We start from the raw sequence: 25,126 nt of genomic DNA on the forward strand, positions 1-25,126 counted from the left end.
GGTCTCCGTAGGAGCCGCAGGGCAGCTGGGGCGGGAGGGACAGCGGGGCCGGGAAATCTCCAGAGGAGGGATCGGCCCGGGGCGGGCGGCGGCTGGAAAGGCTGCAGGCTGCAGCCAGGCCTCGGCTCCTCACGGCGGGAGAGGCGCGGCACCGGGGCTCCCAGCCGCCCGCCCGGGGCCAGGGCCCGCTCCCCGGGCCGGCTGCGCCGCCGCGCCCCTGTGGCCGGCAGCGGGGAGGAGGCCGCTGCCGCTTCCTGCCGGGGCGCGGCGCCGCCGCCACGGCCGCTTCCGGGTCGGCCCCGGCTGGGCGGCGGCATGGCGGTGAAGCGCGGCGGCGTGCCCGCGGCCGGCCCGCCGGCGGCCAAGCGAGCCCGCTGCGGGGAGGAGGAGTTCAACGGCACCCGCTTCAAGGCGCTGCTGCGGGACCCCGCCACCGCCGGGAAGGGTGAGGGGCCGGGCCGGGCCGGGCCGGGCCGGGCGGGCGGGCGGGGGGGTCGTGAGGTAAAGGCGTGCTCCGCCGGGGCGGTGCGGCTCCCCGGGGAGCGCGGAGACGGCTCCTGTCCCCAGAGCGACGTCGTGGGGATGGCGATGATGATGGTGCCGATGACGATTGCTGTTACCGCACCGTGCGCACGTGCTGCCGCCGCACGGCGCGGGCCCGCCGCGGGGCCCGGGGGCCGGAGGGGTCGGGGGGGGTCTCGTAGCGCGTCCCAGCGAGGCGTGGGCTCCCCCGGTGAAACCCTGGCGTTGCAGGCCTGGAGACCTTCGTCGCCGTTGCTCAGAGGCTGCCGTCGTCTGAAGTGTACGATGTCGTGGAGGGGTACATGAAGATTTCCATGGAGTGCGCTGAAATATTCAAGCTTCTGGACGGAGAGAGGAAGCCCGAGAGTGAGGTAAGTTGGCCGTGGGTGTTTTGGTTTAACGAGACTGGCAGCGCGCGTCCCGGCTGGGAGAGAGACCGCCGGAAAAATGCTTTGTGGCATAAATAAAATAACTCTGATGATTTGGTATGTTTTTGTTTTTTTTTTCCCCCTGCCTGGAAGTCACAGTGGCAGAAGCACTGGTCAAGTGGGAAATGTCCTTTTCAGTGCAAAGATGTTCCTAGATTTAATGGTGCACAAAACCGGTAGTCCTGCCAAAATCAAGCTGCTAAGGTTATTAAAGAAGTTATCAGAAGAAAATGAAATAAGGGGGTCAACAGAAGCAGTTAAGCAAACAAAAAAAAACTAGTCTAGTGAAAGTAATTGTTTTTGGATAACGACATCTCCCTGATACCTCAGGATTTCTAGGAAGCCACTGCTAAAGCTGACCTCATTTTTCTCATCTGAGCTGGACACATTCTTTCTTTATCAGAATATGATGAATGAACTAAAGAGTTAAAAACCCCTTTTCACTGTGAATACTGTGGCAGCTTTATGAACTTAAATCTGGTTACAACATAAAGTTGGATGGTGTTCTTTGTAACCTCCGCTTGTTGGCCTTTGCATTAGGTGATCATTTTTGTCACAGTAATGATGACCTGTGTCACGTTCAGTGACGTGCTTTCTTCAAGATCCTTTGACTAATAGAGGCTAATACTTGTAATGAATACAGTCCCAGTGCTGTGTGAACTCTGGACTCATCTCGAAGGAGTTAGTTGTGAGACTGGAGCAGCTCAGATGGTTTTGTCTAGCACGTTTGTGGACTCTGTTAGCAGTTGTCTCTTGAAGTATTGGTACATTAGCCGTAAGCCTTGGCCTCCAGCTTGAAAAGGGCCTTCCAGATCCATCCGCCTGTGCTGAGGTTCGCACTGCAGTCGGTGTTTGTATCCCCAGAAGCTGTTGGGCATATGCAGATGAATCGTGCACGTAGGTCTCAATTGACATCTGAGGAGGGACCCTTTTTTACATCCAGTTGATTTCTCAAGGCCTTCAGTCAGCACCTTGGCTTGGGCTTCCATCAGAGGTTGTCATTCCCTACTACTGAAATTCCTGAGTTTTGCAAATGAAAAAAGAAAGGAGTCGGCTGACTACCTGTGGTTCTCTAGTCTTTTATACAGTATCTGTGTAGGGGCTTTCTTGAAGGTTCGTGCTCTCGGAACTAATCCTTCAGAAGAGGAAGCATTAATTTGGGAGATAATTCAGAAATTGACTTCATATGCGGAAGCTTTTGTGGTGGGGTTACTCTTTTTTTAATAGTGTTTGTTACTGTTTGCTCAGCTAGTAATTTCAAGCCGTACCAGATATTGGGAGATATTAACATATTTTTGTATATTACAGATGCTATTAATCTTTCAAGCTCTAGAAGCCATTTTACTGAGGACAGCCAGTGACCTCTCCCATTTTTCTGTTGTGGGAATGAACATAGTCAAGAAGTTGATTCATTCCTACATGAGATTGATCTATGCTGCTTTGTATTCTGAAAATCACAGGTAATTCTTCTCTGTACTGTTGTGGAGACTCTGTCAGTTGCTCTGAATTGATCCCTCTGGGTCTTGCATGTGTGTACAAGATGTTGCAAAATACAGCTTGACTTATTGCTAATAATCCACCTTTATTTAATGATACAGTTCCACATTTCATAAAATAATCGCACATAGAAGTTTTTGCAAGGTGGAAGCTCTGATATAGTGCACAGTCTAATGCTGTGTGATACTTTCCTGAGGCTGTGGTTTTCATCGGTTGTGCCTGTCTTAGTGAGAGCTAAAGTGGATTGTATCTTGAGTCCTGTTGTTTTAATCCTACTTAGTTTATGAAGTGAAATGTACTTGCATGGAACAGGGAGGAGCAGGCTTTCTTGTAGTTCACAGAAGCCGAGCAGTCTATCTTGTGATGGCAAAAAGAGCTGCTCTTGAGTGTTTTATTGCCCTTTATTTTTTTGTGGTCAGATTTCCATGTTTATAGTAGATTTTTTTCTTGCAGACTGGCTTTTCCTCTAACTTTTCCTGTCTTTTAAATCTAAGGCCATTTTAGGCCAAGTTAAGCACTCGTGTGTTGTCTAGTCCAGTCTAAACAACAATTTCTCATGCTTTGTGGACAGGGTGAGAGAAGTTCCAAGTGCCAGAGAAATTGCAATATAAACCTGGGAGGAAGAGGAAGGGAGAGAACAAAAAAAAAAAGCGCCTGCAGCTGACTTGTCCAAGGCCAATGACTTGTCTTTCGGTCTTTGGACAGGCCAGAATTAGAAAAGCATTTTCTGCTTTCCAGTTCATGGACACAATCACATTTCCTGCACCAGTCAGTTGATTTTATGGCAGCAAGCATTTTAACTGTACATGAAATCATAAATACAAGTGGATAGGTATATTGTAAAATAAATTTTGAAACTATCCAAGATCTGCACTTCCTATTAAGCGTTTAAAGATTACAGCATTTGGAGAAATCCTTCTAGAACCTTCATAAGGGATGCTTCAGGTTTCTGGTTGCATTCTGATGGTATATCCTCTGCTCTTTCTGTGCAAAGGGATTTTATTGTGGTGGTATGTCTAGATGGGATCTCTGCTTTAATCTTACGGAGTTCTTATAAGTTGTCTGTGAATGAAACATGATGGACAGATTCCAAAACCCTTAATGAGTAGTGGCTATTCAGATGATGGAGGTGTGCAGACTTGTGCCCGATGGCCCTGTCATGATCCCATGGAAACAAATGGCAAACTCCCAGGAATTTAGGAGTTCTTAATTTTTGGCACTTCCTTCCTTTTATTCTACTTTAGAAAGTGAATATCCAGCCTCTCATTACAGCTTAATTTTTGGGAAGATTATAAATAGACATTCCCTTTTCCCTTCTTCCCTCTCCCCTCCTTCCCTGTTGCTGTCATCACTGACTAAAATATGGTTTTGGTGGTTTCGACTTCTCTTCTGTTTTCTCAGGCAATTTTTCCCAGTGGTCAGTGTGCGAGAATCAAAACTGAGTGTAGATCTTGGGATTTAGTTCATGACAAGACCATGATGCATACTTAAACTGAAGAAAACCTCTGTCATCCAGCTAAAACACAAAAAATGCAGTCTTACTTTGGCCTAGGCTGTGTGTGTCCCTAACTTCAGCATCAGCTGGAGCTCCTGCAGACCTGTTTGTGGCAGTAAATGCAGGACTGGGGACTCTGTCTCCAAGGAATATGCTTGTAGAAATAGGCTGTGCGCAAAGATGATGAAAGTTCTTTGAGAACAGCATAATAATGTGTGTTTAGCCTAGGTCTGTATTGTGATGGTTAGTAAAATGGTTGGTTGCGTATTCAGCAAAAGCTCCCATCAACTGCAGTGAGAGCTTTCCAACTTTCCTAACGCTGTCTTGGTTGCTCATGTTGGGACCGACTCAGCTGCTTCATGCCTGAAACTCTGGAAGGCTTGGATGGATGTTGGAGGCAGAGTGGGATAATTTCTTTTACAGGAAAAGGTCTTTCTTTAAATTTTCATTTCTTTATTTGGTCATTTGTGTAACTGTCATCCTAGAAATAATGTGCAGGTTTTCCTCTGCCTTTTGTTTTAGGATGAGCCGAGTGTGCCTTACCCTGTTGTCAGCAATGGTGGCTCAGGGGCCAGATTCAGCAAGGGATGTGTATAGCCATTTTGATTTCAATAATAAGTTTCTGCCTGGATTATTGAAAAAAAGATGCAAGAAGGTAAGTTAAGCTGCTGTGTGCCGTGAAATGTTACACCATGGCTGCATCAGTTTTGTTCTGCCAAGTATTTAAAATTAAGCTGTTGCCAAAGTCTCTTTGCTGTATTTTCATCTGCAAGAACTTACCTCTTACTTCCTGTCCTGTGTCAGACTGAAATGCTTCTTGATTGTTTCAAATTAGCAGCAGAATTGATCTATGGGCCAAGAGCTGCCCATCTACTTATACAGGAAATCCCCAGGGGATGTTTCTGACTATCTGCAATAGTAGGAGAGCTGGCCTGCACCAAGTACAGCTTGCTTCGTTTTCAATCCCGTGCTGGTCTTTCTTGTCTTGTCAGGGTGCAGAGCTCCACAGGATAACCTTGGTTTTACACTGCTTTGTTGAATGTACTGCAAAATGTCAAAGTGCCTTGTCTGTTTCTAATAAGTTGTGGTGAAATATAAATGTGTAGTTTCTGTGGGCTACCCTTTTAATGTCTAAAATGGAGTGAAAGTGGTGGTAAACTTCTGAAAACTATTCAGTCATGTGTTTGAGGAGAATTCAGTCTCTTTTCCAGCGTGTGGTTTGCAGTTTGGTCCCACTGAAATAAATGGAGGTTCTGCAGTTGTAGAAATGGAGAGAGGATTTTGTCCAGTACTAGTACAGTCAAGAGTAATTGCATTTGAAAATACGACCAGGAGGTTTAAACAATCTCTTGGCAAAAATCCTGAAGGAGGATGTGTGAGTGAGTAGAAGTAGTCACTCCTCTTTTTCCAAAAGGAACATTATGTCTTGTTTCCTCTCCGCTTGCTAAAAATAAGCAAGGTTGACCTGAACTAGTGTTTCAGAACAAGAATATTTGTTTCATTCCAAATATAAGCATATATATTAAAACCAGTATTGTTTTCAATGCTGAGATATTGTTTCTAGTTTTCAAAGATGACTTGCAGAATAAATGTGTACATTCCTGTTGGGTTTGTGCCATCGGTGGTGACAAATCAGACTGTAAAAGGCGGTTTCAGGTGGAAGGGTACGTGTTTGGTTTTTTGCCTACTACTTGATTGTTTTGATTTATAAACAATTTTGGGAATGTCAGATGTCATAGTTTTTGACCTTACTGCAGAAAGATGTCTTTAGGAGTACCTCCACCGCTTAAATTAAAATGCTTGGATGTTGGTAGTCTTTTGACCACAACCTTATTAATATGCAAGTAAGGTACAAGGAAAAAAGTTTCCAGAAACGGACTGAAGATCTTACTTTTGCTCAGCTTTCAGTGAAATTATTATGTCAAAACTGGCTGTCAGAGATGAATTTTTAAGGCAAAAATATCAGGCCCAAAGCCTACAGCAAAATTTCATTTCTTTCTCTTGTTTCTTCTTTCAGCCCTTTCATGAGTCACTTCTGGCTTATGTTTAGCCTAGTCAGTATCTTCTTTCAGACATTTTTACATGCAACTTAAGTTTGCACACTAAGTTTCAAAAAATTACAAATAGTGTTCATATCCTGTGATCCTTTTCCAGGCAGAGCTTTAATGACTTCTGCTGTGCCTGAATTTGTAGTTTGTAGCCCCTTTTTTAAGAGCTTCTTTTTTTTTAAGCCGGTCTGAGTCGCATAACCCGGGTAGCTCCGTGAGCAGCTGTGATAGCCGAGGGATGTGTGTAATGCACTGCAGCTCAAAAGATGGCAACGAGCAGTGGGAGACCCTAAGACGGGCACTGCTCTGGAAGCCTGTGTAGTAAGCAGTTACAGCAGCACTACTGTCACTGCTGTTATTGAGTGTTTTTGTGAACTGACCAGTGTACCACATGGTGCGGAAGTGAGGATGTTCAGTCACATGTGTACAGGGTTTGGCATGAAACTACTGTTAATGTTTAGTTTTGAGGTTTTTTTGTTATTTATGGCCTATCTTGTATATTGAGAATTGAAAAACACGTGAACTAGGGCATCTTCCTTTTTGACGTTGACGTTAACAGACTGTGATCTGCTTAACCCAAGAAGTTTTTCAAATATACTGTGGATGTATTGCCTATAAATGTATGTGTATGGCTGTGCGTAACATGTTTACAGAATTGTTTAATTTAGCTGTTTATCGTACTTATAATGATAATCAATTGTTGCAGTATTAATTCTACAGTTGTGTACAATCTGTATGCAAAGAGTGCCTTTTGTCTTTTTTAGGGGAAACCTGATGTCCGTATGGCCTATATTCAGTTTGCTCTCTCCTTTCTAATTGCTGGTGACACTGCAATCTTGACACAGGTGCTGGAATTAAAAGGTACTTTACAGTTGCTTGTATTATGTTTTTTAAGGCAGAATCTTTTAAAGGTGATGAGAAATATGAGCTAATTCAAAATGTGAACCAGTTAAACAGCACCAATAAGATACAAAATGCATATTTTTAATCTTACTGCCTGAAAGGCTTTAAACGTCAGTATTGTAGTGAGTGCCTCTTCTGCTTGAGAATAGTGTTTGCTATCTACAAAAACTTTGCAAAAGCAGAAAGCCCTTGGTGAAACAGATGTAAAAAAAGTAAATGTAATGTAATTTTGAGGCCATAGAGTCAGTAAGCAGACAAAACTTCATGGCCTCCGGCCTTGCTCATAGCACAGTAATAGTGAATATGTTGCATTAAAATTTTTTTTAGAAGTATTAAAGACTGTGTGTACTTTAGTTTGCTTTCTGTCCTCATGCAGGACAACTGTCATGTACTCCTTTAGGCCGCTTTTTGTCAGTGATTCAGGAGACCAGGGTAATGTCCTTTGCATCCTTTATGGAGGCATTACACAGGAGTGCAGTCCAGGAGTGTGTTACACCCATGTCTCAGAGAGAAGGAGGTCAAACTGAACTGACAAGGGGGTGCAGAAGGTTAAATCTTACAGACACTTGATTAATACTTGATCCGTTATGTGCTGAAGATAATGTAAAACTTCTGTTGACTTTAGTCGTTTGAAATCTACTGCTGATGTTTCTCAAGTTGTGAATTGCAACCTTTGGTAAGGTTATGAAAGAATTCAGAAAGGATCTAGAAATCCTTTTTTTTAAAAAAAAAAAAAAAGGAAAGGTGTTAGCTGGCAGCAATTCATTTCTTCTACAGTGAGGGAGAGAGAACAGGCCATAGTTATTTACTCCTGTTGTTCAGCCCACCCTGGGGGCTGCTGATGTCATTTAATTGCCTGCAGTTGTTCAGTTCTTTCAGAACAGGGAATGACAGTGCATACCTAGACCCAATCAGCACAGCTGGCTTTTACCCCATAAGATAGAGTGAAGTTCTCCCTAGACTGAAGTTCTCTAACTTTGGGATGCACAGGTGAGCCATAAGATGATGCATATCATTGGAAATTTAACCTCCAAACATGTGAGAAACACTCAGTGAAACATTTGTGAGTTGTTCAATGGAAAGGGTAGGCATTTACTTGAGTTTAAATGCTGCATAGCACATTGGGGCCCAAAATATATTGGAAGTTTACAGGTGCTGTTGCAGCAAGTGCTAATAACCAAGTTGGCAAATTAGCTAGTTATGATGAGGGTAGGTTTGGCAGCATCACTTGTTCATGACTGCAGTTACAGACGCATCATCCTTCTGAACTCTGATTGCAGCCTTTTGGTTCATCCTCAAATATAACAGCAAGGTAAATAATATGACATTGAAGAGAAATGGGTATGAATTCCCTGAAGCATTTTTGTGTGAAAATAGCTTTCACATTTTCACTTAACATTTGAAATATCTTTGTAGCTTTCATTCCAGATATTCTTTGTTCTGAAATAAAGGAAGACAAAGTTTCTACTGTAAATCTTCTGCTTTCCACACTGAGATCTAAGGTATGATATACCTTTTAAACTGCATTGTCTCTTATTTTCTGTTTTCTTTGCTGCTGGAAACAGTTTTGCAGTAATTTCTCATAAAATGTACTTCTCTTCAAGATGTTGGCACTGTGCTGGTGCTGCTGAAAGTTTGTCAGTGTATCCATTACTGATAGTATTTTTTGAGAGGTGGGTAGCTTGGCCTTATCACTGTTTCAGGACTGAGGCTTGTTAGGCTTTTCCAGTGCCCTCTTTTCAAGGAAGTCATTGCATAGCTTGTACTTGGATGCTAATTTCAGCTCATCGTTAGTGTGTGGTGGCCAACAGATTTCGATTGTTTTATGGATTGTGATTGCATCAGTGCCAAGCCTGAAAGAAGGTCGAAAGAACTGGAGTCTCTTTGTTGCTTCCAGTGACAATAAGGTTGGTCCTTCAAGTAATGTGTCTCATGCCGAAACAGGGAGTTCAGCTAGATTTGGCTAGGTTTGTCAGCTCTGAACTAGGTAATGACATACAGTCTGCTTTCTAGGAGAAAAAGGGTTTTGTGTGTTGTTATTATGGGGACCATGATGTGAAATGGGTTTCTAGGAGCTATCTGGTTGCAGTTGAAGGGTGTGTGGTACAGTTCCCCAGCCAGTCATTACAGGGCTCCATTGAGGCCACATCCTGTGGTCCTGGTTAGCTGGTCTTTGGACTGGCTTACTGTTAGGATAGCAAGGTTTCTGCTGCAGGAGATAAATTTGGTAAAAGATAATGCTTCGTGAGGTAGAGGAAAAGGGAAGTCTTATAAAATTGTCTTAGCAAGATCACAGAAGTTTTTTGTGAAAAAGAAAGTGTACATTCCACCTGCTGTCAGAAAGTACTGTTGGAGAGCTAAGTCTGCCCCTCTTTGAAGGCGTTTTTCTGATTCTTTCATAGCAGAGAAAAATAACCTTGTGATATAGCAGGGATAAGGCAGAAAACTTGAAAGCAGGAATTGCTGAAATGTGTGAGAGTTGGTTTAGTCTTGACTGTGTTTCCTGTGCTCTGTTTTTCCTTAGCTTCTGAGCATGACTGTGCCTCTTGCACTGTGATGCATCAGTTTATTGCTGCTGTGGGTACAGCAGCTGCACCACAGATTTATTTTATTTCTATAAAAATGTTCTAAAAGATGTTTTTAGTTCCAGTATCTATGATAATTTAATCTGTTTTGAATTACTGTAGCAATGTTGCAGAAGTTGTTGTATGACCACTTGAGAGAATGAAGAAAAAATAGTTTCAGATTTAGGAGTGTAACCGGGAGAGCCTGCCTCAGACTCAGGTTTTTCACAACTGACAATTTAAAGCCAAAAACATTATTTCGTTTTTCTATTGCAATGAGCTTGGAAGAAGAAGAGAAAAAAGCTAGCATTTAAGTGTAAAATAAGCCTCCTTGAAACTTTGTTTTCTAAATGAAGCTTTTTCCTTGTGGGAATCGTATATCACGTACTGTTACATTATTGATGAAACCTAACACACTGTATGACTCCTTCAGTTTATCAGGGAAAAGAAGAATTAAAAAATGAAGAATGGAGAAAACAGTAGGAGAACTTTTGAGAACTTCCTCCTCTGTGTTTTCCCTTTCATTCAAACTTTATTAGTAGCAGGTCTTCCAACAGGTGTCCATGATCCTAGTCTATGGCTGTGCTACTCTAAATACTTTCTGTTCTCTTTAGTTGAACTCAAAAGTTTATCCTGTTTGGCATGTACAGTGTTTGTAGAAGTTGGTGTAGGGTCCTATGGCTTCAACCATATCAGGATGGGAGCAGGAGCGTGTTAAAGAAGTGTTAACAGGACAGGCAGAACCTTCTGTCTGCTATAGTGAGGAGAGTGAGCTGTGTGTGTACTAGAAGGATGAAGAGTGTTGTTAATTTGCCATTGTTTTGTGATAACTTGCAATAAATGGAAGAGTTGCCTGTGTTTTTTCTGATTGTTTTCAGGTGGTTCAAAACAAAAACATCACCAAAACCCAGAAGGTGTGTTTTTTCACTCCAGAAGTGTTGATTCACATTGCTTCACTTTACCGGTGGAATGGCATTACTGATGTCAGCCCTGGGGATTCAAAGGTCTGGTAACTTGTTTCTTATTTCTGGTAACTAGGACTCTTAGTCCTTGTCCTGCCTTTTCTTCCCCCCGAAGCCCTGCAGCCCCCAGGTTTTGAAGTTGCTGCTGGTTACTCTAACCTTGATGAGCTCAAGAAGAGGGATTTGCTGAGGGTACCTAAAAAGAAACCCTGACTTTTTGCTGCTTCTCGCCTCTTGAGGAGAAGGGTGTTTGTTCCCCCTACCTGATTGCCGGAAGTGCAGTCACTTCTGTTAACCAGGGAGAAGTGGGGCTTTTGGGTGTGAGTAGTGTATTCCGTTGTCAGGACACATTTGTGTCTCTGTAGCAGAATATATTGGAAGCAATGTTCTTACTGCATACCTCATCCCTATCCTACATGGTGATCTGATATGAGAGCTAAAATCCCAAGATGGTTGCCAGCCTTTGCAGCGTGCATTGTTTGGGAGGTTGGCAGGGTTTCTGAGGGCTGAGCTGTTACTGATTCTGCTGGTCCGTGAAATCACATTCCTAAAGTCATAGATGAGGCGAGGATCAGGGCTGGAGCTGGGGAGTGTGTGTTAGTACTGCAAATGTTTTGTCATTTTCTCCTCGTAAATAGGTTACACTTTTGCTTTTTTATTTTTCTTAATTATGTAATCTCTTTTTACCCACTTTCACTGTGGGAATATCCAAGGCATGGCTGTAAGCCCAGTGCAGAGCTGTAGAAAGGCTTCTATGCTTCCGCTCGGTTTTGGCTGCAGACTTTTCACCATTGCAGTGATTAAAGTTTGACCTTTAGAAGCCCAGCCATTCTTCTTCCAAATTTCTAACGCTGAACAACTACCTTCCTCTACTGGATGTTTATGCCTGTGCCATTCCAATCCTGATAGATGGTAAACACCTTTTGGAGGAGATCTGTTTCTAGTACGTGTCTGCTTGGAGCTATTCAAATCCATGACCCTATTCATAAACATACATTTCAGTTTTGAGTAGTTTTAAATTCTTACAATTCCATGCAGTCCTTGTGAGTCATATAGTTTGTGATTTCCCAACTGCAATTGTTAAGAGACTTCTCGTTCATAGAGATCTTGAGTTGTGCTGGATGTAAAAGGTTAATCGAATCTGGGCTCACCTTTTTTTTTAATTTTTGCTTGGCATGGATAGTTGGTCACTTCTTCCATTTTGGTATGGTGACTGTAATGGCATTGATGCCCCACCTTTCCCTGAAGTGTTGGCATATTCAGTGTGTTGTTAGCTATCCATCTTTCATGCCCTGTGTTAAAGTTGTTCCATCTTCTGCCAGACTGGCCCAAAAAACATACAAGTGCTTGTTTCACATGCATTATGCTGAAGGTTTCAATGATTTTTTTTGGTCTTTCTGAACTTCCTCATACTGAACCTGGCTGGTAAGGTTGAAAGTTGGTTATTTCAGATAACCAGGTTCTTGACTGCAAAGTCCTTGGATGGCCTTGCCCGATTTATGGAAGCTTTGTATCACTACTTTTCTTTAGCTTGACTTTTCTCTATCTTCTCCTGTCTGACTGTTTAGCAAAAAGCCCTAAGTTAGTAATGCCTTGCAGATAGTACATCTGTACCCAATTTTGGGGGATTTACTTTCCTTGAAGCAAAAAAAATTGTCATATTTAATGTGTTTAATACAGAAACTGAAATTTGTCTTGTTAATCTGAACAAAAGCCAAATGATCTTTTAGCATTTCTGTGTGAACGGAGTTTCATAACATTTAGAGAGGAATGAAACTGAGACAATATTTTCTTCTGTGATACCAAAAATTGTATGCCTTTTTTACTCCCTTTTGATTTTTATAGGTGACTCAAGGTTCTGAAGAGGTGGGAAAGATGATGGTACGGGAACTTGTCCATAATTTCTTAATGGATCTCTGCTGCTCTCTGAAACATGGCATAACTTTCTATGATCCAAGTCTTGGAACTTCTGGCAAGTAAGTCACCAGACAGCTGAGACTGTATCTGTGCTTTGTGATGGGAATAAGAGAGACCTCACTGGTTACCTTGTCTTCCCTTCCAGGCCTTTGTTTACTGAATTCTGCTTCTGTTTCTCTCTCTTCTGTGGCAGAAGAAATAAATACGTTGAGGTTTTTGTTGGTTTTGGCTTTAACTTCCCAAGATCAAACTAATGGATCTCCTTACACCTCTCTGTACTAGAGTAGAGAGTGCTCTGCCCTGTTGACAGGGACTAAGGCAATGGTTGTGTTTCTCTGAGGCATCTCTGTGAATAACTAGATACCGAGTACCTTACTGTAAGGTGTTGTTTTGGACCATAGATTTTTTTATGTGACAAAAAAGCATCAAAGCTGCAGTGCTAACCAGATGGTGGTGCCAGAATTTGACCTGCAACATCTAATCTGGAAGCACCTATTTGTCCTACGTTTTCCATTTGCTAACTAGTTAAAATATGTGCACTAAGATTATGACTGAAAAGAAAAAAATATGTGCGCTAAGATTATGACTGATAAAGAAAATGATTGAGACTCTTGTAATTCCATGGAGGGATTCTTGCAGGGTGAGTTTATACTTCATCATGTTAGCTGGGCGGAGAAGGTGCTAGGTTGTAGTAGCAGGTGCTAATACTGAGTGGCGCTAGAGCAGGTTGTTTCTTGCTTTGAGTGATGTTTCAACTGGTATTCATCTGGTATCTGCAGTATTCTCACTTTGTTTAAGGACATATAGAATAAAACTTTGTTTTAAAAAAAAAAAAGGACTGAAAGACCACAGAAAATACTTCCAAGCTTAATATTAAGCTTTTAATGCTACGTTTTTAGCTTTGTGAAGTTTGGTTAGAGTATTTCTGAGACATTGTGGTTTTAATTAAAAGTAATTGCTGTTTGTCATGCAGAAAACCTGCAGGTAAATTCAGTTCTTACTTGTCTGAGTATAAACACAGAAATTACGCCAGCAGTGTGAGAGGTCTTGCCTTGAATTTACCCCAGCAACAGTCAGAGGAGTTGCAGAGTTAGCATCACATGAAAAGTATCAAAATAGGTACTTCTGTTTTAAAGTATTTTTTTGTCTTCAATAGGGGAGGAAATGTGGTGCTTCTGCGCTTTCTGCTTGGTTTGAAAACTGCAACAGAAGATGAAATGGTTGCTGATCTCATGGTGAACATTCTTAAAGTATGCCCAGATTTATTGAATAGATACTTCAAGGAGACCCGGTATTCCTTTGTTCCTAGACTGAAGTCAACTTGGATGGACAATATGAAGTTACTCAAAAAGGTAAGAATATGAATGATGTACACCACCTCTCCACAGAAATGTGCAATCCCAGTTCTTGTTTTTTTCCTCAAAAAATCGAAGTAGTTTTTGTTAAACAGTAGTGCAGAATTACACGTAATTGTAATAGAAAAGATGGTAAAGTCAAACCTTCCAAGCCAAGGAACTTGGTAGCAGATTGGTAAGCCTGCCTTTGATTGCTTTTATTATAGATAGATATTATAATGCCATTCCAATGTAAAATTTATTACAGTTTGGGTACTATGCAGTACAGAGCCTGGCCAGCCTGTGGTGTGGCTGTGTTATGTATAAACTAACTCTGAATTAATAAATTTACCCAAAGTCTTCCTAGTGACAAGGAACAAGATTTCATTGATGTCAGAGGAACTAAGCTGAGGATCAGGGAGTGTTTTTTTGTTGTTGTTCGTTTTGTTTCAGAAGCAGCTGTTCTATGTCACATGAAACTCACATATCTGAAGACATGTTGCATTCACAGCTGTAAATGCACAGTGCTTTAGAGTTTATTAAAATTGCTAAAAAGCAGATAGGCACAATATTTCAGAAATAATGATTTTAAAAACAAATCAGTCCAGCAGTGGGGAAGATAGGTGACTGAGGTTTAAGTGAGCTAAACAGGAAGGACTTAATGGTCCTGAAATAACACCATCAATTACTGTAGGTATGTTAGGAAAGAAGCAGCAGGATGCTGTTAAGTGTCAAAGATGGTAAATGGAGGGGGGAAAATGGCATCCTGTTTTCTGTGGGTGCTGAGGAAAGTGAGCTGTGGCTCAGAGCCACAGCTGCTTTAAAAAGTGTAGACAGAGTGAGTTGGAAGGTCATTTGGTAAAAAGCCATGCATGGAGCAGGAGTGTGTATAAACATTTAACTAAACTGGGAAAGAAGGAATTGGCATAAGAAGCAGTGGTAAACATCATGTTGATGATACGTTTTTTGAGATGCAGCAACATTGAAGCTCAGCTAGGAAAACCTTTTGTCCTTTCTTAGTACTACTCTGACTCTTGACTTTAGCTTAAAATGGACAAGTAGGATCTGTAGTTGAATTGATGAAAAGGTATTGCCTTTTAGCAGGGTTGCAGGTTGCATACAGATTTTCCATTTACTTGAATAGAAGTCTGGGGGATGCTCTGTAGCATTTCTGCATAAAAATTGGTATTTAGTACTGTCATTACTTTTGACAAGTCAAAGCTGTTCGGTAAAATGCTCCCCAGAAGAAGCTGTTATCTCCAGAACTATATCAATGTTGATTAAATTGTTTATTTTTATTTCAGATCTATGAGGCTCAACCAGAGATTTCCAATTCTTTTAAGACTTCAGAGTTTATTCCTCTTCCCAGATTGCTTTCTATGGTGATGGTAACAACAGTCCCTGCAGTGTGCAATAAAATAATGTTCACCCAAGGACTAAATGTAAGAACAGTCTATAGTATTTCAGTGCGTTTTTCTGTCCTAGTTAGCATGCTTGATTTAAGTGTGCGATCATCCAAGAAGTTTCTAAAGTTGGTTAATTACATACATTTTATATTGTCTGTCTCAGCATAAAGCTGGCTTGGGGAAGCACTGGAAGATTAATTAAAACCCATCGATATTGCTTCCAAGAGCCATTCACAAGCACCAACTCTGCCAATGCTCACTAGTGGTTTAGGCTGCAAATCTGAAACCTACAGATTCTTTCTTGCAAGCCAAGGTTTAGGAAATAATTAATTTGTTAATAAATTTTAACATATATTCAGAGTACAGATTGTGTGCAAAGCAGAAGAGGAAGCAGTGAAATGTCATTAATTCCACTTCCTCCTTTTAGTTATCAAGCACAGTAGTGAAGCACAGCGTACTGTCACTTGTATCAATGGTTCTGAGAAGAGCCTTGAAGAATATCGAGTACTGTTTGAATGAAGAAACTTGGCAAAAATCAGAAATCTACACACTATCAATGACGCAGGAATTTGTACAGCTTTACAGAGAAGCCATCAGCAAGGTACAAAATAAAAACAAAAATATTGGGGTATAACAGGAGTCATTTTGCAGCAGATAACTACTTCACTTTCTGTCCATGTAGTTGGGGCCTGGGAGCCAGGAGGGTGGTATCTTTGAGCAGGAGGAGGGGAAGGCTGTGGGTTAAAAGATGTTAATAACTGGTGTGGTAGTACACTACATTTCCTAACAAAGCTGGGTGATGGAAGTGCAAATAAAATTCTGTTGTGAGACAAATTTGTAACATTGGCTGCTATCATGCTGCAAATGACTTCCAAGAGCAGGCTCAGAAGCAAATTCTCCTCCTGGTTCCAGTAAAGTGTAGCCAGCAGAGTTCATTCAGAGTTAGAAGTTACTAGACAAGGTAGCACTTGGGTTGAAAATATACTGTGAGGATGAAGAACACGTCTCACGTGATTTTTTTTCAGGAAACTTTTTCAGTAATATGTTCTTTCTAGTATTTATGTTCTGCAGAAGTGAAAGTACACTACGCGATTTCAGATCTTTTTACAATTGCATACAAGATCATTTACAACCTTTGTGAAGGGCAGCAGATCATCGTATTGGTGGATTGTGGTTATTTTTTTCGCAGTAGCTTTGTCTCACGCAGGAGACCTGTTGCCATTTACTCTTTTTACTTCTAGCTTTTACCAGACATGACCACTATAGTGGCTGTCTGGCAGTCCCTTCTGAAGCAAGGAAGAGAACACCATGATGGCCAAGAGGAGAAAAGGGAAAGTGGTATCTCCAATGTGAAGGAACTGACTGAGACAGCAGAAGCTGCTGAACAGCATGGTAGGCAGAGCAGGTGGAGTTACCCCTTCTTACACGTATGTGAATGAGTGTTGTGAAACCTTCATCCCATGTGAAGTCATTAACTTCAGCAGAGTCCAGGTGTCACTTGTGTATTTATTGTTCATCTTTGCTTTGTTTAGTTCCTTGGGCAGTTTAATTTTGACCAGTGTCACAATTGCCTGAGAACACCATTTGACAAATAGGCTTCCGTGGGTACTAGGAGGTTAAGCAGTTTGACTTTCTGCTGTCACAGAATCACAGAATAATTGAGGCTGGAAGGGACCTGGAGGTCATCTTGTCCACCCTCCCTGCCTAGAACTGGTTGCCCAGGACTGTGTCCAGACAGCTTTTGAGTATCTCCAAGGATGAAGACTCCAACAAATCTCTCTGGGCAACCTGTGCCAGTGCTTGGTCACTCTCACAGAGAAAAAGCGTTCCTGATGTTCAGAGAGAACCTGCTGTGTTTCAGTCTGTGCCCATTGCCTCTGGTCCTGCCACTGGGCACCACCGAGAAGAGCCTGGCTCCGTCCTCTTTGCACCCTCCCTTCAGCTGTTTATGCACATTGATGAGATGCTGCTGAGCCTTCTCTTCTCCAGGTGGAACAGTCCCAGCTCTCCCAGCCCTTCCTCATAGGAGAGATGCTCCAGACCCTTCGTCATCTTTGTGGCCCTTTGTTGGACTCTCTCTTGTACTGGGGAGCCCAGAACTGGACCCAGCACTCCAGGTGTGCCTCACCAGTGCTGAGTAGAGGGGAAGGATCATCTGCTAGCCATGCTTTGCCTGATGCAGCCCAGGATACCGATAGCCTTCTGTGCAGCAAGGTCATATCACTGGCTCATGTTCAAGCTGTTGTCCACTAGGACCTCCAGGTCCTTTTCTGCGAAGCTGCTTTCCAGTTTGATGGCCCCCAGCAGGTGCTGGCGCATGGGGTTCCTCAGGTGCAGGGCTCTGCAGTCCCCCTTGCTGAACTTAACCCTCCTGTCTTTGACCCTCCTTTGCTAGTAGGAGTATTTTGCAGCTACACAGTAAAACAGGCAGGGAAACAGATGTGCCTGAAAAATAATTTTTTGAGGGATTTTAGTTTGGCCAAGATATTTTACCATTTTTTTGGAAGTAGTTAGTTACTGTGGCTACACAAGTGCTTGTGTTGCTGTAGCACAGGAGTGTAAACATGCAAGTGTTGGAAGAGGGAGAGAGGGTTGGAGAGAAGGCTTCAGTTTTCCTCTCAAAACCAGCGTCCCTCCTGAAGGACTTGCTTTCATAGTCCCTTTTCAGGGAATTGGAAGTTTTAGTACTCTGTAGCTTGGCTAGCAGCCTGCAATGTTTTACTTACAGACTGAAGAGAAGTCTGCAGCCAGTTTCATGCCTTTCATGCGGCATATTCCACAGTGAGACTTCCTGGAGTGGAGAAGTTTTTTGGTATATGTCCTCCTACGCGTGGCTTTGGGCAGCAAATTATTTGTCAACACTGACACACCAAGGCTCTTTATTGGTAGAGTGCATACTGAAACCAGTGGAGCAGCTAATCTCTGAAGTACTGTAGCCGTAGTTTCTCTGCATACTAGGGTGCAAATACTGTGTCACTTACTCTCAGCTAACCTTTTACAGCTTTATTTGTACTGTGGTCACTAGAGAATTCTTTTTTAACGGGAGTTGAGACTCAGGCAAACAAAGGCAAAGTTTATGCATGGCATTCGTCCAGTTCTTCAGGGCTCCCTCAGGGAGACCCAGTTAACAGAAAGTAGGTGTTACGAAAAGGTTTTGTCTGCCCTTCATTTATTTTGCTTCCTTTCATTAGTGACTGGATAACAAGTAGCTTTTATGTGTCCGCATGTTATAAATGAAAAGAATATTTAGCTGCTGAAATAGCTTTTCCTAGGAAGTAAATGGCTGCCTTAACTGGGGTTGGTGTTTCCCTCATACAGGTATTTATTGTCGTCCTCTTGCTAAGAGGTCACATTGAGAAACTATTATTTTGAAAGAGGGATGGGAAATAAAGAAACCTTGAACTAAAGTAATAAATTAGTAATAAGTTATTGTACTGTCTCCTGCCCTTCCCCAGTCAGACCTACCTGGCATTAGGTAAAAATAGTGTCCCTGGAAACCAGTATGACCGTATCCTTGCCTTTGCTTTTTTTTGTTGTTCAGCCTTAAGTTGAGCAGCAGTGGGACTGATTGGATTCTTACAGCGAGTGTTAAAATGTTCAGATTGTCTTTTATATGTGTGAGCACTTTAGAATAAAATTAGAAATGGCAACTGCCAATTTAAGCACAGAATAAGCTGGTTTAGTTTTAAAAATACTCACACAGGAATGCTGGGGCAGGAAACTGGGGATTCCATGGTGTGTTTTTCTGTTTCTTCTTGTTAATGAGGAAGATAACTGATCATTTCATAGGCAAATCTGTCATAAATATAGTTAGTAATTCTCAAGTTGGATAATGCAAGTGCTACACTGTGTTCTCTTGGTATGAAGGAAGGAGAAACTAATTATGTGAACACTTTGTTTAGGTTCAGATGATGCTGAGACACTGTTTCTGAAAGCTGCACTGCTGCAGGTCATATGCCTTTATCAGAAGGTTGTGCCTCACTTGGTAGCACGTAGCAACTTTGATTTTAGCAAGCTGCTAAAAGGTATGTGATGGGTATTTCTATTGCCTTCATTGATTTCTCTGGCTATTTACAAAGGCCACAACAGAAGGGAATGTTTGCTCTTCTGTGTAGATAGAGAAAGAACCGTTTTCTGAAAGTAACCCATTTCAATTTCTTCATTGTGTTGGCATTTATTGTTGCTATTTCTGCAGTGCTCTGGCACTCTGCCCTTTCAAATTCCATAGCTGCTCTGCTACATTCTGTTGTTGTAAGTGGTAGGTTGCCCAAGAGTCTTCCTCTTCATGTGTTGTATTCTTGCAAAAATTTGGTCTTTATGGGGTTTTAATTCCAGTGTTTCTGGAAGACTTATGTCCAAATCTTAATGAGATTTCGGTGTGTTATTCTCCTAGACCTATGCCAACAATCCAACATAGAGTGGTTTGGGATGGAAGGGAGCTTAAAGATCATCTGGTTCCAACACCCCTGCCATGATCGGGGACATCTTCCACTAGACCAGGTTGCTCAGAGCTCCATCCAACCTGGCCTTGAACACTGCCAGGGAGGGGAAGCCACAGCTTCTCTGGGCAACCTGTTCCAGTGTTTTACCACCCTCATGGTGAAGAATTTCTTCCTAATATCTAATCTAAATCTGCCCTCTTTTAGTTTAAAGCTGTTCCCCCTTATCCTATCACTACACACCCTTGTAAAAAGTCCGTAAGTGAATTACTCCCAAACTCTTCTTAGCTGTAATGGCACACTGTTTTTTTTAACAGGATAGTTCATAGAAAGTTTGGGGTGGGGGATAAGCATGTACCAATTCACCAGTCTCCTCTGGAAAATGATTTAACATTCAACTATTTTTTCCATTTGCTGTGTTTTGAGTTGTTTTATCATAGTTTGGCAGTGTGTGGTAACAGTATTCTGTATGATGTTCTCTCCTGTGGAAAATGTATATGAGGAAGCACTTCAGCAGTGTTGTTGTATTTTTGTCTCTGATGTCACGTTCACGGAGGGTATTCCCCTTCATACAGCAGAAATAAGCAGAGACGTTCCTGCTTAACGCAGCAAGGATGATGAACCACAAATTATGGGCTGTGGGCAAGATCCTCCAATACTGCTTGTGGTACAGTAAATACAGCCATTTGAAATTGAGGCTGAAGGAGAGAGCAAAATGTTGTTTAGGCATCATTGTTGTCTGTGGGCCACTAGAGCCTGTAGGCCACCTAACTAGGGCATCTATCGGTGTTTTAGGCAGGTCTAGGATATGTAAGAATGGAAGTTATGTAAATGCCTTAATTAAAAGTTTGCCAGGTGGAAAAAGGGGCTTTAAACAAAAAACCTTCAGAGTCAACTGGCTCATGAGTGAGGTTTTTTTTCCCCTCTGTCAAAGCACATTTTGTTTGTTTGCATACTTGGTGACTCCCCAAAACACGTATCCTGTTTGTCTTGCTATTTCTTGCACTGGTCTTCATTTTCAAAACGGACACAAGGCAGGACACCTTTTTATGAGGCAGAAATCTCTTTGATGGTATGTTTTGTTACAGTATAAAATAATAGAGTGGAAAATAAGGTATCATTCTCAAACAGATGTAATGAAGTGAGCCTGGATATTAATTTTGATGAAGATGATACAGTAGAAAATGATGGCATAAATCAGTCATGAAACTTTGTTCTCTCAGATGCCAGCTTGAGAGTTCTGTCATTCCTTCCCCTCACCCTGATTGAAACATACACTCCAAAGGCAGCATATTTTTCTACCATGTAGCAATATGTACAGTACACAGCTGGTACAGTTTTATTGTTTGATCTTACTGTTGGCTAGACTTTGTAGTGATGCTGCTTTTTTTAAATTTATTGCTCTCTCTTGAATGCGGACCACAAAGTTCCTACACAGACAATGAAAAACACACTGACACCAACGCTTTGTACAGCTGATCCCTGTACATAACTGCAGTTAAAGTGTGGGCAGGTCAATTTTTGGAGGACATTGCAAGGGTCTCTGCACAGCTGTGTGACCTGTAAGGTGAAGAATTCTGAGGCTGTGCCAAAGCAGTCGTTGTAAGCAGATGATAAAAGTGATGCAGGGAGTGACACATGTTTAAAGTTCCGTTGCCCACAGCAAATACTGTAATAGCATAAGTGTTAAGATTTGTTATTGATTTAAATTCTATATTTTGGTCTCCAGTTTATCCATCCTCTTTACTTCCTGTAGGACACAGCTTTTCAGGGTTGCTGGGACTGAGAGGTTTTGTATTCCCATGCACCAGCAATGGCTTGTGCCAGGGGCAGGTGTTAGAGTTTAGACTCTCCCTGCTGAAGGATGGATTCCAGCCTTAGATTGACCAAATATAATCATAATATGTCTGGGGATCTCAGGGTATGAAAACTTGTGGATTGCCAGCTTATCTTACAGTGGTGGTTTGAAACCCTAAGTGATTAACGTTCCTGAAATCTCATAGATTCAGGATATGTCAGGATTCAGGTTATTCAGATTCTCATGTGTAGAAGATATAGCAAAATAAAGTTGGTTGTATTGCTTTCAAACCTTAGGTATCGTCACTGAAAAGGGTCTCCGAGAGGAGGTCCCTCCTGTTCTGCAGCACCATATACTGAAAGTGGCTTTGGAACTTCCTGCAAACAAATTTACCTGGTTCAGAGTACAGGTAAGAGACTTCAAGGCCAGGTTTATGTTTTCTTTGGCATGTTGTCCTCAAATCTTTTTTTAGTTTTAAACTAGTCCCAGTCCAGTTGTTTTAGGAGGAGACCCTTAGGTAAAACCAGTAGGAATTACAGTCTTAGCATCAGTGAAGAATCGCTTATGAGCTGAAAAGTTTTTCTACAAGGACAGAAAGTTTTGCCTCCCTGAAGAGGGCTGGACAATGTTCCTTCAGCTCCTCTTGTCCTTGGAGAGGGGCAAGAGTGAGAATTTGCTGGTTTCCTCGTCTCGAAAGCCTGAGATTTCAGACCAAGGAAATGAGCTGCTGATGGGAGCCATCCCACCCATTCCTAGGGAAGATTTTGGCATTTTTTAAGGCTGTTCCTCCTCTCCGTAGTTACTGGAAACCTTCAGGGCCCTTGCTCTCTTCTTTACTGCAGGCCTGTAAAGTAAAAGAGCTGTAGAGGGCCCGCTTTGCATGTCTGGAAAAAGAGTGGGCCTAGCTTTGGGGGGAGGCAGTGAGACCCATGGGTGTTGTGACCCTGCCTTGTAGGAGATTTTCTGTCCTTCCAGCTGGCCATAAAGGAAGACAGAGGAGAGTTAAGAGCAAGTAGAGGAAAACCTGGAAACGGCCAAAGAAACTAAAGTATTTTCTTGTGGCTTTGACTTTCTGGTATAGATTGGTTGTAACAGAGAAGGTAAAAGCCAAACCTGGCAATGTTACTGAGGGTTATGGTTGTTAGACATCATGTGCAGGTCAGTGAGAAAAGCAGAGGACGTGGCTGAAGGATTGTCATTTGATGTTCAGATAGCTTTCATCATCCTTGTGACTTGCATTGTTTCCCATTCTTTGGCGATCAGTCCCTTAAACGATTGTATTTCTTATTCAGACAGTACTTGTAGGAAATCTGAATTCTTGGGGGTAACAGAAGTAGAAGTAGGGTGGATGACTGGGGAGATAGCTTTATCTTGGAGCATTGTATTAGCTGGTTATTCTGTTACTCCTCTCTGCTTCTACTTTCAAAAAAGAATTGTACTCATCTTCCTGGCTCACTGAATGCGAAGTAGTATTAAATGGTCCCCTTCATTTCTGGCCTTGCTATTTGTGGGCAGGTCTATAAAATGCACTTTTATTACATGTCTGCTTCAGTGCAACATAGTCCTGTACAGTCTTGCTGTACCAGGGGAATTTTAATATATTTTTCTTTTAGGGTGTCTCTGAGACAGAGAAGGTATCTGGTGAAAAATCAGTATTCTATTTACTGATGAAAATGTTTGTTACAAGTAAGCATTCTCATCTGAAAATTTCAACCAAAAAACTGATCATCAAGGTAAGTGTTTGATCTGAAATATCAGGATATTCACTGTATCCCATTGGTCTAAAATTTCTGTATTCTAAAGTTTTTCGTAAAGCAGATACCTTTACTGCATAGTTGTGTGGCCAACAGTTGTCTTTCCCATTTTCTGTGACTGTTCTTGAAATTCCTGTAAGATACCTACCTATTAGCTAAATATTCTATGAGAGTAAATGTTGTCAACTGAATTTGTGCAACAGTTGATGAAATAGTAAGGAAAATGCCTTTAATGTTTGCCCATACCCCCTAGGCTGAATTAATTCCAGTACTGTGATAAACCAGGGTAGTTTGTACCTGCAAAGGTCTTGATGTTGATTAAGAGGAGATTATTTTTGATCTTTCTTTTTTATCCTTGTTTATTTAATCTGTCCTTCGTCACTCTAGCCTTCCTAAAGCCTTCGCTAGTTTGCTCTGGCCTTGCAAAATAGTCCTGTTTGTTACAGTCTGGTGCAAGCTCTGATGCAAGGAGTACTTTCGTGTCAAAAATGAATTAAAATCCCTTTCTGTGTGTTTAAATAAATTATCTGACTTTTCAAAAGTGCTGATCAACCACAAATCTCATGAGGGCACTAGCAGCTGTCAACTTCAGCATCTTTTTAAAACTGGGTATCTTTCAGTTATCTAAGTAGGGGTAGAGAACCTACATTAAAAACGAACCCAACCAAGCAACTGTCCCCCTCAAGAGAAAATCCAAAAAGCTGTTCTAAGGCCTGAACAGGGCTCCTTGTGCAGTGTCCCATAGTAATAGTTGCATGCATGTTTGTGTGCAGCTTTGTGCATTTAATTTCTGCATTTAGCTTCAATCCCAGGGTGCAATTGTAATGTCCATTCCACTGCAAAGTTACAGTGATTGAATTAGGTTTTAGTTGCCCTTGATCCCTGCAAGGGATTAAAGGCAGGTTAACTTTGTCTTACAGTAATGAATAGCTCAATCAAAAGCTACCCAGTGCAGTTTTTCTACTGTGTTTGAATTCTTTTGTTGAGTGGAGACGTGGGCTGCCTGACTCATTCCTGTTTCCTCTTTTAGATTGAGTCCATTTCATTTTCTCAGAAGAGAATACAGGAGCAGTGAAGTTAGGGCAGTTATGTCAGCAGAAAGTCTGCTAAGAATAGATGTTAATGAGTGTGTTTTTCTCATTTTTCAACACAGTGCCATATAATCGGAAGGAATGTTTTTGTATTTCACATGCTGTTCCTGCCTGTTTTCATGAGAGCTACAAGTGTATTTCTGTTTCAAGACTCTGCCAAAAATAGTTAATTATTTTTAAATGGATCCTTTTTGTTTCGGTTTTTTTTATTTCTTTAAATGAATTATCCTGTCAGATTTGTGTAAGCAGTAGTGTTATTTTTATAGCTGGTGGTGGTGTACACAGAGTAAATGTAGAGCAAATGAGCTGTGCAAGCTTCCTTTGTATTTTGTGGGTGGGGAGAAACAAAGGCACAGATTCATCCTGTGTAATTACAGTCATCTAACGTAGGTGTCAGAGTTAGGAAACTGGTCAAGATTTTTTCTGTTGTTGAGATTGAGGGGCAGGTGGTTCTGCCACTGTGCGTTTTGAATCGCCTCTCATCTGGATTGTCCTTCAGACAGATGTTGTTGTTCCTCCTCTTCTCCTTCCTCGTCCTTTCTTACTTTTACAGGCAGAGCATAGGGTCACCAAGTTCCTAATTTAGGTGCCTTAGATAAGGACCTGAATTTAGATAGCGTGAAAGTGGGCAAAAATTTCTAAATATGTTAATGTCTGTTACTTGACTGTGGTAAAATTATGTCTGCCTCACCACCCACAGCAACCGTGAGTATGCCTACGCTTCTTTCTGGACCTTGCTGTGGTCACGACCCACTGTTCGTTTATTTGGCTGTTTACCCATCCGCCCAACTCTTTCAGCCACAAGTAGCCTGATTTAGATTTAATTTAGCAGCGATTTTCCTTTCTATTACATCAGTAGTTTTCAAAAGCCCCCCTACAGGCTGTTTTTAAGGGTATGGTGATTTTTGTTTCTTGCTATAATGGTATAAAGATGTACAACCTTCTTGAAGCAGTATGGCCTGCTCCCC

At 41.8% G+C, this 25,126-nt stretch overlaps 1 protein-coding gene across 1 annotated transcript in view; it reads left to right on the plus strand.

Moving 5' to 3' along the window:
• The first annotated feature begins 305 nt into the window (after positions 1 to 305).
• The window catches only part of URB1 (URB1 ribosome biogenesis factor), a 57,135-nt gene continuing 32,314 nt past the window's right edge, over positions 306 to 25,126 (plus strand). The window contains 15 exon segments of the mRNA XM_075432928.1: positions 306 to 445; positions 754 to 893; positions 2,259 to 2,410; positions 4,465 to 4,597; positions 6,755 to 6,851; positions 8,310 to 8,395; positions 10,336 to 10,461; positions 12,265 to 12,395; positions 13,493 to 13,688; positions 14,975 to 15,112; positions 15,504 to 15,677; positions 16,318 to 16,468; positions 18,979 to 19,101; positions 21,610 to 21,722; positions 22,927 to 23,046. Coding sequence (XP_075289043.1) covers positions 316 to 445; positions 754 to 893; positions 2,259 to 2,410; positions 4,465 to 4,597; positions 6,755 to 6,851; positions 8,310 to 8,395; positions 10,336 to 10,461; positions 12,265 to 12,395; positions 13,493 to 13,688; positions 14,975 to 15,112; positions 15,504 to 15,677; positions 16,318 to 16,468; positions 18,979 to 19,101; positions 21,610 to 21,722; positions 22,927 to 23,046 — 2,010 coding nt within the window. The 5' untranslated portion in view covers positions 306 to 315.

The sequence above is a fragment of the Opisthocomus hoazin genome, chromosome 1, assembly GCF_030867145.1.
Source record: "Opisthocomus hoazin isolate bOpiHoa1 chromosome 1, bOpiHoa1.hap1, whole genome shotgun sequence".
In the NCBI taxonomy this organism is placed as follows: Eukaryota; Metazoa; Chordata; class Aves; order Opisthocomiformes; family Opisthocomidae; genus Opisthocomus; species Opisthocomus hoazin.